The 13,691-nt window shown below is 39.5% G+C and overlaps 1 protein-coding gene across 1 annotated transcript in view; it reads right to left on the minus strand.

Annotated features, from left to right (window-relative positions):
• The window catches only part of arhgap24 (Rho GTPase activating protein 24), a 100,352-nt gene that overhangs the window by 15,414 nt on the left and 71,247 nt on the right, over positions 1 to 13,691 (minus strand). Inside the window, exon 4 of the mRNA XM_056290542.1 lies at positions 8,971 to 9,178. Coding sequence (XP_056146517.1) covers positions 8,971 to 9,178 — 208 coding nt within the window. The remainder of the gene's footprint in view (positions 1 to 8,970; positions 9,179 to 13,691) is intronic.

Here is a 13,691-nt window from a genome sequence, read left to right on the forward strand (position 1 = left end):
GAGAGAGAGAGAGAGAGAGAGAGAGGTTGAGATTAGAACAAATTATGGCAACGTGACAGTAAGGCACTTGATCACAAAACCAGTAACCAGTGTGGCATTTTTGACAGTTTGATGTGGAAATTATGATTAGATAGATAGATAGATGGATGGATGGATGGATAGATAGATAGATAGATAGATAGATAGATAGATAGATAGATAGATAGATAGATAGATAGATAGATAGATAGATAGATAGATAGATAGATAGATAGATAGATAGATAGATAGATAGATAGATAGATAGATAGAGAGAGAGAGAGAGAGAGAGAGAGAGAGAGAGAGATAGATAGATAGATAGATAGATAGATAGATAGATAGATAGATAGATAGATAGATAGATAGATAGATAGATAGATAGATAGATAGATAGATAGATAGATAGATAGATAGATAGATAGATAGCAGAAAGTAGTAGTGCTCGTCCAGACGGTTTGGAAGCCAAATTTGTTAAACTTGCCACCCATTTAATAATGTAGCCTCTTTCAGATTCATTTATCTTGTCTCTGTGTATTTGTTCAATTCCCCCCCATATGGAAATGTGCCAGAATTATCCCTCTTTTCAAAAGTGGAGACCCCTCCGATGTGAATCGACCAATTTCTATTTTTTGTAGTATTGCTAAAGATCATTGAGATAAAAGATAAAGCATAAATCCTGATCTGCTTTACAGAACAAGGTAAAACAGTCAGAATATAATCACAAGAACATACTTAAAACATAGAGCATTCAGCCCAATAAAAAACTAAGTTTATAATTAAAACAAGTGAAATAAAAGTGATAAAATAGAAATATAAAATTGGCCAACAACAGATTCACTCTAAAAAGCCTTTCTGTAATTTTTGAGAAGTGATTTAAAAGAAGGTACTGAGTTTGCTAACCTAATATGGTTGATCGCTACCTCCTCCTTGATAAGCTCTATTCTACTGGTTCAACTCAAAATGTTCTTCTTTGGTTTAAACTTCATAATAGACATCCGTGTTTTGTCTTTCAATGTTCTCAGTCTGACTATTGAATTGTTGAAAAGGGTGTTCCACATGGTTCTACCTTGGGACCACTTCTTTTTTTCCATTTTTATTAATGATTTACCTCAAATATGCTCTAATTTTCTTGTTTATCTTTATGTCGATGAAAGTGTTATTGATAACTCTAACTCTGATATATTACAAATCCAGAATTGTTTACAGTCCGATTTAAATTTGGTCCAAAACTGGTTTCATACTATGGTGTTTGGTATGTGAAACAGCTGTTCATCTCACTTTGATTTTGCACATTTTTTTAAAATAATATTTTATTGGAAGGTACATTGGGTGTACAAAAAAACAACAACATTCAAATACAATGTAAATGGAAAAGATTGTCCCTCCCTATTTTGGGACCCCCCACCCCACCCCCGGCCCCCTCCCACCCATCATTCACGTATTGCCAATGCAAAAAAGGTTAACATTATAAATAGATATTAATTACAGTAATAACAATTATAATATAAATTGAAAAGTACAAAATACAAATGAAATAGGATAGCGAGATTTACATCAACAAGATGTATTCAATCATCTCATAAGCAACAAGTTTAGGAACATGAAGTACAGAGCACCATGTACCATGTACATGCTTTATGATGTCAAGTATTTTAGTGATTGGAGAAAAATATATCCCATATGCCTTAAGTACAGTAGTCTAGACTGATAAACAGCATCCAATTAAATTAAGACATATAATACAAATAATACAATTGGTCTTAATCATAGGGAAGCACCGTTTGTCGGTCAAAATAAGATAAGAGGGGCTGCCAGATAGAGTAACGTTTCTTGGCTGATCCTCAAATGGCAAATTTGATTTTTTTTCTCATTTAAGGAACATCATCATATCCTCTATCAGGGATGATGACGAAGGGGGTGCAGGGGACTTCCAAAGAAAGTATTTTTTTTTACCCTTCTGTGAGCTAGAAGACAACTGAAAGTGATAATATTAAGTTGCCTCGATGTGAAGTTTGCAACTACTAAGTCTGGCACTCCAAAAATAGCTATCCCTACACCAGGTAGGACCTCCACTCCAATGACTTCAGAAATTATTTTAAAAAAGGAGGGCCAAAAACTTACCAATTTAGGGCATGACCAAAACATGTGTGTTAAGTCAGCTGGAGATTGTGCACAGCAGTCATATTTGTCATCTACTTCAGGGTAAAATTTTTGAATGTTTAAATATAGAGTGATGAATTAAACTGGGTTGGACTCAATACGGGCACAGGAGGGAGAGGAGTTGACACACGCAATAGCCCTCCCCCACCAGCCATCATCGAGCTGTGTACCCACCTCTTTCTCTCAGGTGCACTTAATATTGCTAAGATTATTGTTTTGAAAGATATAATTTGGTTATCGATCCATGAGATAAGTCTTCTAGGCATGAGAGGAGTTTCAATGAGTGTGTCCATGCCAGATTTGGGTGGTAATATTGGAAATTGTAGGTTATAGGGTTTTAAGAATTGGCATATTTGGAAATATCGATAAAGGTTTGAGCCAGGCAGGTTAAATTTAGCAGATAAGGGCTCAAAGCTTGCAAAGGGACCATCAATATGAAGGTCACTAAAATATTTCAGTCCCCTCCTGTTCCACTGCCAAAAAATAGCATCCAGCTTTGCAGGGAAGAATACATGATTATTACAAATAGACCCCAGCAGGGAGAAATTTTGAAATTTAAAATTCTGATGGAATTGTGTCCAAATTTTAAGTGTGGATGTTACAATGGGGCTAGAGGTAAGCCAGGAGGGGAACGACGGTAAGGGGGGTGCAAACAACAGCTTGACGGGAAGACAAACAGAAGTCAGCCTCCACATGGCACCAGTTCATGTCTGGATGATGAAGCCAAAAAAATATCTTTTGGATGTTTGCTGCCCAATAATAAAACATAAAGTTTGGAAAAGATAAGCCCCCTTTTGACCTACATCTCTGAAGCAGAGACTTATTTATGTGTGGAAAGCGGTTCTTCCATATAAAGGTTGAGATCAAGATGTCAGCTGAGAGGAAAAACGATTTGGGCAGAAAAAGAAGTAAACACATAAAAAGATAAAGATGTTGGGGCAAAACGTTCATTTTCACACAGTGAACTCTGCCAGTTAAAGATAAAGGGATAACCCTCCATCTCTGAAGGTCCGATCACACTTTTTTCCATCAGGGTTGTAAAATTCTCTATGTAGAGATTTAATGGAACAAGGGATTTTTATACTCAGGTATTTAAAACTGTCCATCCATCCATCCATTATCCAAGCCACTTATCCCAATCGGGGTCACATGATGCTGGAGCCTATTCCAGCAGTCATTGGGTGGCAGGCGGGGAGACACACTGGACGGGCCGCCAGGCCATGAAAAGAAAGGTCACCTTGGTTGATCATTAATGCTGAGTTGCTAAGCGGAAAACCCTTGCTCTTTGTGAAATTTAATTTATATCTGGAGAAAGCGCCAACGTTTTTCAATACATCTACTATTTCTGGTGCACAGGCAACTGGGTCAGTGACATATAATAATAGGTTGCCTGCATATAAGGACAAACGATGTTCAATACCCCAATGATGAACGCCATTTGCTTTTAGAGCTATGGAGAGGGGTTCAATGGCTACAGCAAATAAAAGAGGTGAAAAGGGGCAGCCTTTACAGGTTCCTTGTGAGAGGGGGAAGTATGGAGAATGCAGATTATTGGTACAGATGCAAGCCTGTGGAGAGGCATAGAGATGGCGGACCATTGAGGTGAATTTTTCCCCCAAACCAAATTTTTTCAAGATGGCAAATAAATATCCCCATTCCACCCTATCAAATGCTTTCTCTGCATCTAATCAGATAACTACCTCCACATCATCCAATGGAGATGCAGAATGAATACCATTTAGGAGCTGATTACATAGAAAAAGAGTGGGGGCCCATCATAAAACCTGTCTGGTCCTCTGAAATAATTTCCACCAAATCAATATCCAATTGGCTTGCTAGCACTTTTGCCAGTATTTTAACATCCACGTTCAACAGCAAAAAAGGACGGTAGGGGGCACAGTTTGTAGGCTCCTTGCCGGGTTTTAACAAAAGTGAGATTGATGCTTGGGTAAATGTTGGAGGCAAAGAGCCTATAGAAATTACTTTATCAACATTTTCCAAAAGGAGAGGGGCTAGTTTATTTGAAAACGTTTTAAAAAACTCATTAGGGTACCCACTGAGACCTGGGGATTTACCATTTTGCATACTCTGAATAGAGCTTACCACTTCCTCCAAAAAGAAAGGTTTGTCTAACTCCAGATTTAATTGTCTACTAATAGCATTAGTTTGTAAGTTATTAAGAAAACTATTCATGGATGTTATGTTACTAGGTAGTAGTAAGATGAACATGTATTATTAATGATAGCAGAGTCTGAAGTTAAATTTTGAGTGGAGTCCACAATTTGGGAAGTCATACATGACATATCATTACATTTTATTTGATGAGCAAGGAGCTCACTTGCCTTGTCTCCATATTCATAAAAAGTACGGCGTGTATGGAGCAACAGTTGTTCTGTGTTGGCAGTAGATAGAAAGTTGAATTCTGTCTGGAGGCCCAGGTGTCTCTGAGTATTGTCGGTCCAGGTCTTAAATGGATTCAGTCAGTTCTTGTATTTTGATCCTGCGCTGTTTAACAGCACGAGCAGAGTAAGAAATAATTCAGCCTCTGAGAACAGTTTTCAATGTTTCCCAAAGCACTGAAGGAGAAACAGCATCACTTTTGTTAGTTTCTAAGAAGTGATCAATGGAAGAGGATATATAATTGCTAAATGATTTGTCAGATAATAGAGAGGAATTTAGCCTCCACAGGTGGCGTTGGGTGGCAGCAGATGGGAAGGGCAATTCTAGTAAGAGAGGGGTATGATCCGAGTTCCCAATGGCTTTATATTCTATGGATTTAACAAAAGAGAGGAGTGTCTCGTCAATGAAAAAATAATCTACTCTAGTATACATGTGATGCACATGAGGAAATAATGAAAATTATTTCGTCTTTGGGTTAAGAAATCTCCATGGGTCCACAAATCCCATTTGGTTCATATATGACAGGGATGGGCGACATGATCCAAAAGCGGCTGGTTGGGTGCAGGTCTTTGTTCCAACCAAGCAGTCTGCAAATCAAGGTCCTTAGCAGAGATTATTGGTTGACTAATAGCAGAATCAGGTGTGTAACCGCTTGGTTGGAACAAAGACCTGCTCCCACACCGGCCCTTTCTGGATCATGTTGCCCATCCCTGATATATGATGATATGGCTTTGGACATTTTAGAAGGGGATGTATATTTAGGACTGGAATGGTCCAGTTTGGGATCAATCACACAGTTCAAGTCCCCAGCTAGGATTAAATAGTGAGTATTAAGACTGGGGAAAAGAGAGCAGAGTTTGTCTTTATGCACGCTCAATAATCCAGGTAAGAAAATCAAAGAAGATTGAATCAGTTCATCTGGATAAAGCGTTTATTGACAGATGTGTTTCATCACTCATCTAAGTGACCTCTTCAGTGACTGCCCCAGCCAAACTCCACACCTGCCACTGTCCCTGGAGTAGGTCGTGACCGACAGAGGCTGGCTATTTGATGCCAGAAATGAGAGCCTGCTAGGGGCTTGCCTCCTCCGCCTCACCGCGTAAGTGATTAAGTTGTCTGTATGTGTATTTGCAGTGTATGTTTGTTATGTAATGCTGTTTTTGTTTGTATGTGTTTTATAATTTTGTATTTGTCAATAGGACCCCCTTGAAAATGAGATGCTACAACTCAAGGATCTATCCTTCAATGAATTCCTAATAGTAATTTATTAGTATTCCTATTAGCATTCATGTATTCCTATTATATATAGACAAACAGACAGACAGACAGACAGACAAACAGACAGATTAATTCATTGAGAGGCAGTGAATATGCTGTTAAATCAGTGGGAGAAGTGTAAGTAGAGATGTGCAAAATGAGGAGGGAGTTTGTCATTGTGTAGCCCACACAGTGCTAGTATCAGTAAATACACTGCTATGTCAGTATTCATCAAAAAGGCCCGGAGGCTGATGAATAGCCTGAACCCTGACAATCCTTTGGGGGTTTTATTTATGTGTGTCAGAGGTGAGGGTGGGAGGGGTAGATGGGCAGGAAGAGAAATAAGTAGAAGGGTGAGAGGTGAAAGAGGAAGAGGATTGGAGGTTTGGATACTCGATCACTCATGTACCTCTTTTATAATCATGAGCTGTGAATGATGGTGACATATGAAGGTGCAGCTCTGCTATGGTACAGCCACTTCCAGAGCATGGCATCACAAACACCTCTCTCTCAGTAAGCTCGTCATGTTTCCTAATAATATCACACTTTATATGACGCATAATATTCTCACTTCGGCACCTGCACTTACCAAGAAATCATTAACTCATAAATACATCAGCTATAAATTAAGACTGAATTCTCTTATGAAAATGGAGAGAATTCGTTTGCAACTTTAGTGATGTTTAACCCCAAGCCATAGATCTGGCCTATAAACATATCACTTTTCTGTTTTGATGATGACCTGATGATGATGACTTTCAAGTTCAAAAAATGCAGTTACATTTTTAGTACCAATAACCAATATTTTATGGAGCATGTTTATTTGGCATCTCTGGCCTCTTGGCCTGATGTAATTAGCTATTTCTAAAAAATAGTATTGAAATCCTGGAACTAATAAACGTTTGATCTTATGCTAATGCGGTGGATAAGTTGTGTATAAGTCCACCCGAGATATAACATTTTGTTACTCCGGTTCCTACTTTCTTTCCTGGCTCCCTCTCTACCTCCAAGAGTTACAGTGAAGTAGACATGTTGAAGGCTAAACACAACTGCTTGTCAGTTTGTACCCCGATGGAGCGGTTTCCAGTCGCATACGTCACAGGACTGCAGCACAGGAGCTGGATTCAAAGGCATGATACTATCTGATGTGGCATAGGTGACAAAACAATTGAAAGGCTTTCTGCAAAGTGAACTGTGAAAGAGGAGTTAGCTCTGTCACTGACTAAACGCCCATTTTAGCTAAGTGGGATGAGCAAAACACATTTAGACACAGTCACTGGTATAAACATGTTATTATTTTGGATGATAAAATTGGGCTATAGTAGTACCACTGTACAACAATCTGGTTAAAAAATGCAGTGCATGTATAATTTGAAATACAAAATAGAACTTTAAATCATTTTCAGATACACATATTGTATTGGCTGTCATACGTAACAGCATCATTTACAGGTTAGTGTTTTGTGAGTTTGTAATCCAGTCCTGGGCTATTGAGATATTGTACATACTGAAGTTTTCCCTCCTTGGGATTTAGTTTTCAGATGAGGGTATGACATTTAGTTGTTTCATAATTAAAAAATCTGGATTAGATTAAACTATGAAACATGGGAATTAGCCATTCAAACTTCCCTTGCATATATTATCGTCTGCATTCCAGTGGAAATTAAAATTCCCAAAAAAAGATTGAAGAAGGTAAAAAAAATGTATTTCTTTGTTTTGCTGCTTGATACCATTGTGATTGCACTGCCCAGAGAAAATAATTTTATTATTAAGTAAGTAATTAATTAATTCATCAATCAATAAATTAATTAACTATTATTGTGTAATCCAATTTAGGATTCCATGAGATTACATAATATTTCAGTAGGCGTTGTTTGCAAGGAAGGAAAATAGCCTGAACTCATCAACTGCCCATGGGTATATGTGACAAAGGGAAACTGAATATTCATATATTTGATTGGGCGTCCGGGTGGTGCAGTGGTCTATTCCGTTGCCTACCAACATGGGATTGCTGGTTCAAATCCCCATGTTACCTCCAGCTTGGTCAGGCGCCCCTACAGACACAATTGGCCGTGTCTGTGGGTAGGAAGCCGGATGTGGATATGTGTCCTGGTCATTGCACTAGCTCCTCCTCTGGTCGGTTAGGGCGCCTGTTCAGGGGGGAAGGGGAACTGAGAGGAATAGCGTGATCCTCCTACGTGCTATGTTCCTCTGGTGAAACTCCTCACAGTCAGGTGAAAAGAAGTAGCTGGCGACTCCACATGTATTGGAGGAGGCATGTGGCAGTCTGCAGCCCTCCCCAGATTGACAGAGGGGGTGGAGTGTTGACCAGGATGGCTCAGAGAGTGGGGTAATAGGCCGGTTACAATTGGGGAGATAAAGGGGGAAAAATCCATCCATCCATCCATTTTCCAAACCGCTTATCCTGCTCTCAGGGTCGCGGGAATGCTGGAGCTTATCTCAGCAGTCATTGGTCATTGGGCGGTGGAGAGACACCCTGGACAGGCTGCCAGACCATCACAGGCCATACACACACACACACACACACACACACACACACACACACACACACACACACACACACACACACACACACACACACACACACACACACACACACACACACACACACACACACACACATTCACACCTAGGGACAATTTAGTATGGCCGATTCACCTGACCTACATGTCTTTGGACTGTGGGAGGAAACCAGAGCACCCGGAGGAAACCCACGCAGACACGGGGAGAACATACAAACTCCAAACAGAGGACGACCCCCAAGGTTGGACTAACCAGGGGCTCAAAACCAGTACCTTCTTGCTGTGAGGCGACCGCACTAACCACTGCGCCACCGTGCCACCAGGGGGAAGTAGCTTTGATCTCCATTTCTATTTTCAATGGCAATAGTGTTTGAGCATGCTGTTTACGTCCATTTCTCAGAAAGGCATGCCTTACCAAACAAAGATAGCGCAAGGTCACCCAGAAACTGAGATGCAGTCATAAAACCGACCGCTGGCGCCTCATCCTCAACCAGTCTAGCATAGAGGTGTACACATTATGTCAAACAGTTCATGTAAAAATGCATCTAAGACACCAAAGCTGTAATTTCTAAGCCTCTGTGTGTTTTCTTACCAGTCAAAGGAGGGTTTCTCCCCACAGTCAAAGGCATCCTGCAGCTCTTTGACCAGGTTGGCCTGCCCTGGCAGTCTGAATAGGCCCTCCTCTTGCAGGCCCCACTGCCGAATGAAGTCCACACATTGCTCCACAAGCATCGGAGCAAGCTTATTCCCAAACCGGCGCTCGTAGCGAACGGTCTCCTCCAGTTTCTGTCCAAATATACCTGAGACACAAATCACCACGTTTGATGGTTAACATTCTCAAACCATCTTCTAATGTTAATAAGTGTGCCATAAGGACTAATAAGTGCCCTTTTGCTAATTTATTAATCACTATTAACAGCTACTCATTATAAATATGCATTTTTAACAACTTTTAGAATTACACTAGTGATCACAGTACAATGAGGTCTAAATCCGAGATTCAGTGACATCAGAGATATTACTTGATTGTCATTTTCAGAGACGAAATTCTTGTGTGTTTGCTTTCAGAAATTAAAGGACTAAACATTAACTCCTTAAACTGTTGTATTGTTAAATTAACCCAACACGCCCATATAGAATATGAGCATTTGTTTATGATTTAAAAAAAATACTGTAATCTGTAGTCTTGTGAATTTTAAAAATATTGTAAAAATACTTATAATAAAAATATAATAAAAATAAAATTGTAAATTGTAAAAATATTAATTTGGCTGGCTTAATACCAAAATGTTCTTATTTTCCTTATAATCTATGAAAAAAAAATCTAATCAAGTGGGCAATACATGCGCCCAGAAAGTTTCGGTCTGTTTATTAAATCTTGAACTTCCTGCCGAATATCTCTGTCTGTCAGTGTCAATAGAAAATGGCTGGTTCTCATGTGGACGCCGTACAAGAGGGGATTAAGGCCGGCCTTCCTGAGAGATTTGGATTCACATACTTTTCCGGTCTCCAGATACAGACAGAGGCAGCTCACACAAACACACACACGTGGTTTGACTAGGAACTACTATGTGACCAAAGTGTGATGAGATTACCAGGCCCCTCATGCTTTTATAGCATGAATATCTCCATAATATGTTTTCTTGACAGTGTACAACACAGACATTTTGCTTTGCACTGACTCGGCAAATTTCTATTGTACAAGTTAACAAGTCTATTGTACAAGTTAACTATCCGGAAACTGATAGAGCGGCTTATGACAATACTGTAAGCATGCAGCAATGCATCATGGTGATGCCTAGTGGGACTTTTGTTGCTGGATACACAAATACTTAAACTTCTTAGTAGTAAAATCTGTGAGAAAAAAAAAATGAGACAACATACTGAAGAAAATCATACTGAAAAGGGTTAATTAGGTCAAAAAACTACTGGTATTCATGACACTCTGTTTATGATTTTCATTATATTATGTCACTGACCCTTAGCATTGTTCAATACAACCAATAGAAAGTCAAGTTAATTTCATTTGTATGGCCCAATATCACAGATTACAGATTTGTGGGGCTTTACAGCAACACAACATCATGTCCTTAGACCCTCACATCGGGTAAGGAACAACTCCCTAAAAAAAAAAAAAAAAAAAAACTTTAACAGGGAGAAAAAAGTAGGAGAAAAGGAGCTTAAATCTCCAGTGCACTTTCACTGGACTTACATACAGTAACACAATCTAAATCTAAATCTAACCTGATTCACTGCAGGTCCATAGCATGCAACACTCACCTCTCTTGAAACTGACACAACTTCTAATTTTTTGGCAAAACCGTCCACTAATGAAAGTATGATAAGACAAAATACCAGAGGTCCCAAACTTGTCTTTGTACTCCACCATTTTATCAGCTGGATAAAACAGCTTCTGTCACTTGGCAGATGTGGAAAAAAATAAAAGAAATGAGGCAGAAATGAAACCAGTGCATCAGCCCAGCAATCCGTCAGTTAAATAATTTTCCATATCCATTCTCTGAAAAAAGAAGAAAAAAAGAAGGTAAGGTTTAATCAATAGCCGTGCCTCGTGCTATTCTCTTTCTCCTTTTGAGTCCATCAGATCCTGTCGTCCATCTACCCTTCACTGCTCCTGCGATCTTTACAGCGACCCCGGAAAGAACAACTTTAAACAATAACAGTGAGAAACCAGCCGTGAAGTCTGAAGTAGTGTTTCCGTCCTCGAGGTCTCGAGGGAATCAAAAATATGAACGCAGGTACGCCAAGCTCCAGCAAAGACGAGCCAACTGCAGGATGACCAAATTTCCACACGAAGGTGCCGTCTATAGCGGCGGAGAAACAAGTGAAGGAAAAAAGGTGAGAGACTGGTTAACGAGGTCATCCCTGGAGACTTCCTAGTCATGAGTCTAGGAATGTTTTCCCGGGTCACATGCAGCTCTGCGTGTGTGCTGCCTCATGGTGTGAATTGCACACTACCTGAGAACTGTGACTTAGGGCCCGGCTTTCTGCTCTCGCACGCTGTCACACGAGTGACAGGTCTGCACCACAAGCAATTAACAGGCACCTTCCACACTCCAACGCTGTCGACGACCCCTCGACTGCTGCTATAATCTCCCTGTCACACCCCCCCCCACACACACACACATGGAGGGAGTGAGAGGGACATCATCCAGACACAACTCCTTAGCACAGTCTTGTTGACTTATCCCCTCCTCTATTCATTATTTCAGATATCCGACTGCAAGGATTGTCGTCCCTCTCTCCTCCTGCAGAAAGTCTTCCCTGCTCCCCTTGCCCCTCTCCTCAGCTGTAGTTCTACAGTATATTGGTGGAAGAACATGTTGCTGCATTGCTAATTTGTGTCCCTCTGGAGTTTGCATGTGTATAATTAATGACCAATTACTAGCCAAAAAATCAACAGCAAAACAAGACTCCTTCCACTATAGAAAAATCTCAAGTGCTCTTTTAGTCACACAATATTTTGCAGATCAGAAGCTATGAAGCATCCTTTTTCTGTATTAACATTTTTCACAACAGATTTCTCTCAATTAAGGAGCGACTTGGTTCAGAGATGCGAGCAGACTTTAAGGGAGGCGCTATTAAAAAGAAAGTGGCATAAGGAAAACAGAAATCGAAAAAAGAGGAGCAGTTTTTAAAAGTCACCAGCAGCCATAACACACCACGCAGCCGGAAAACAAGGTCAAATCCATTATTTCAGAGAACAAACCTCAAATTAATCACACATTTTCTCATAAGATGCTCCCAGCATATTACCACAATGTTGTATTAGATAAGAGTCAATATGAAGCTGTATTTATGAAGCGCTACTGACTTAAAAAGAGTGATGGTAGTAATATAAGTGTTTTTTCTTATCATGCAAGACACCGTTCAAATATATGTAAGCTATTCACTACACAGAATCACGTTATGTGTATAAATAATGCTTATAAGGTAGAGGTTAACCTCTCTCTCGGTAGCTTATATGAAACTGCTGTAGTCAAGTCAAGTGAATCTTATTTGTATAGCCCAATATCACAAACTAAACATTTTGCTCAAGGGGCTTCACAGCAACACAACATCCTGTCCTTAGACCCTCGCATCGGATAAGGAACAACTCCCTAAAAAACAAAAACCTTTTATATAATAAAATTATTAAATTTTTCTTTAAAGAAATTGCTCAATATTAAAACAGTTATTGAAAGAATATTGTTGATGCTATTATTGTTGAATATATCTAATATCTAATATTTGCATTAAACATGCCAGTAGAAGTTTGTAGAGCACAACAAATTCAAATTTGTCAGGGTGCGGGTTCATCTGTGAAACACCAAGGTGAAATCTGTGAGGCAAATGATCAACCACGCATGCAAAACTTAGCATGTGCATGTCACCTCTCGCTGGATGTCCACACCCAGACAGGGGAAGTTTAAATGACAAGGTAAAAACTACTCACTTAACGACATCAGTAATGAGGAGAAGAAGAAGAACCTTGACTGGTGTTGACAGAGAGGCACGTTCAGTTTAAACCGCTGATGCAAAACGTTTGACCCCCGTATATCTCTTAACAACTTAATTCTGAGAGGTTTGTGTTAATGAAAAACATCTCCCCATGGCTTTCCAGTGGACCTCCATGCTAATTAGAGGGGTTGATGATGAAACATATTGTAATAGCTGGTCCTATGTCGAGGGTGCTACCGTATGGTCATCATTGAACTTCATCTTCCGCTGAGCAGACGAGGCTGGATGATGCTTATAGGATCACTGGAAGGATCACACCCTGATATTGTGTTTCGGTTAAATAGTTACATTTTGTAAAAATCCATAATGCATTAGATGTAATCTACAGTGCTATATCTGAATCAACACTGTCTTTATACACAATTATCATCCAAATCTACATTACAATTACATAATTATCAGTTACTGTAGGGACTGACCAAAGTCAAAGAATACCCTGTATTACAGGAAAAATTAGTGCTTGGCTGTTGAGTTAAATGGACATATAGAGATCTCCTACATCACTTCCCCTCTACTCCCTCCCTTGAAGGATAATTCTGTAATTCTGCATTTTTTTGTTTTACAACCTGGGTCTTATTTTCATAATTTCAGCTGTCGAGCATATCAGTTATGATATCATTTTACTCAGCAGCTTAATTTTAGAGGTCTCAGACACGCAACCACAGCTGGACTCGGCTTTACAGCGACATCATATGGGGCCATGGAATACAATCCTTAAACCTGTCCTTTCAACAAAATAAATAAATACATGGATAAATAAATGAATGAATGAATAAATAAATAAATACATTAAAC

This window comes from Lampris incognitus, chromosome 12 (assembly GCF_029633865.1).
Source record: "Lampris incognitus isolate fLamInc1 chromosome 12, fLamInc1.hap2, whole genome shotgun sequence".
NCBI lineage: Eukaryota > Metazoa > Chordata > Actinopteri > Lampriformes > Lampridae > Lampris > Lampris incognitus.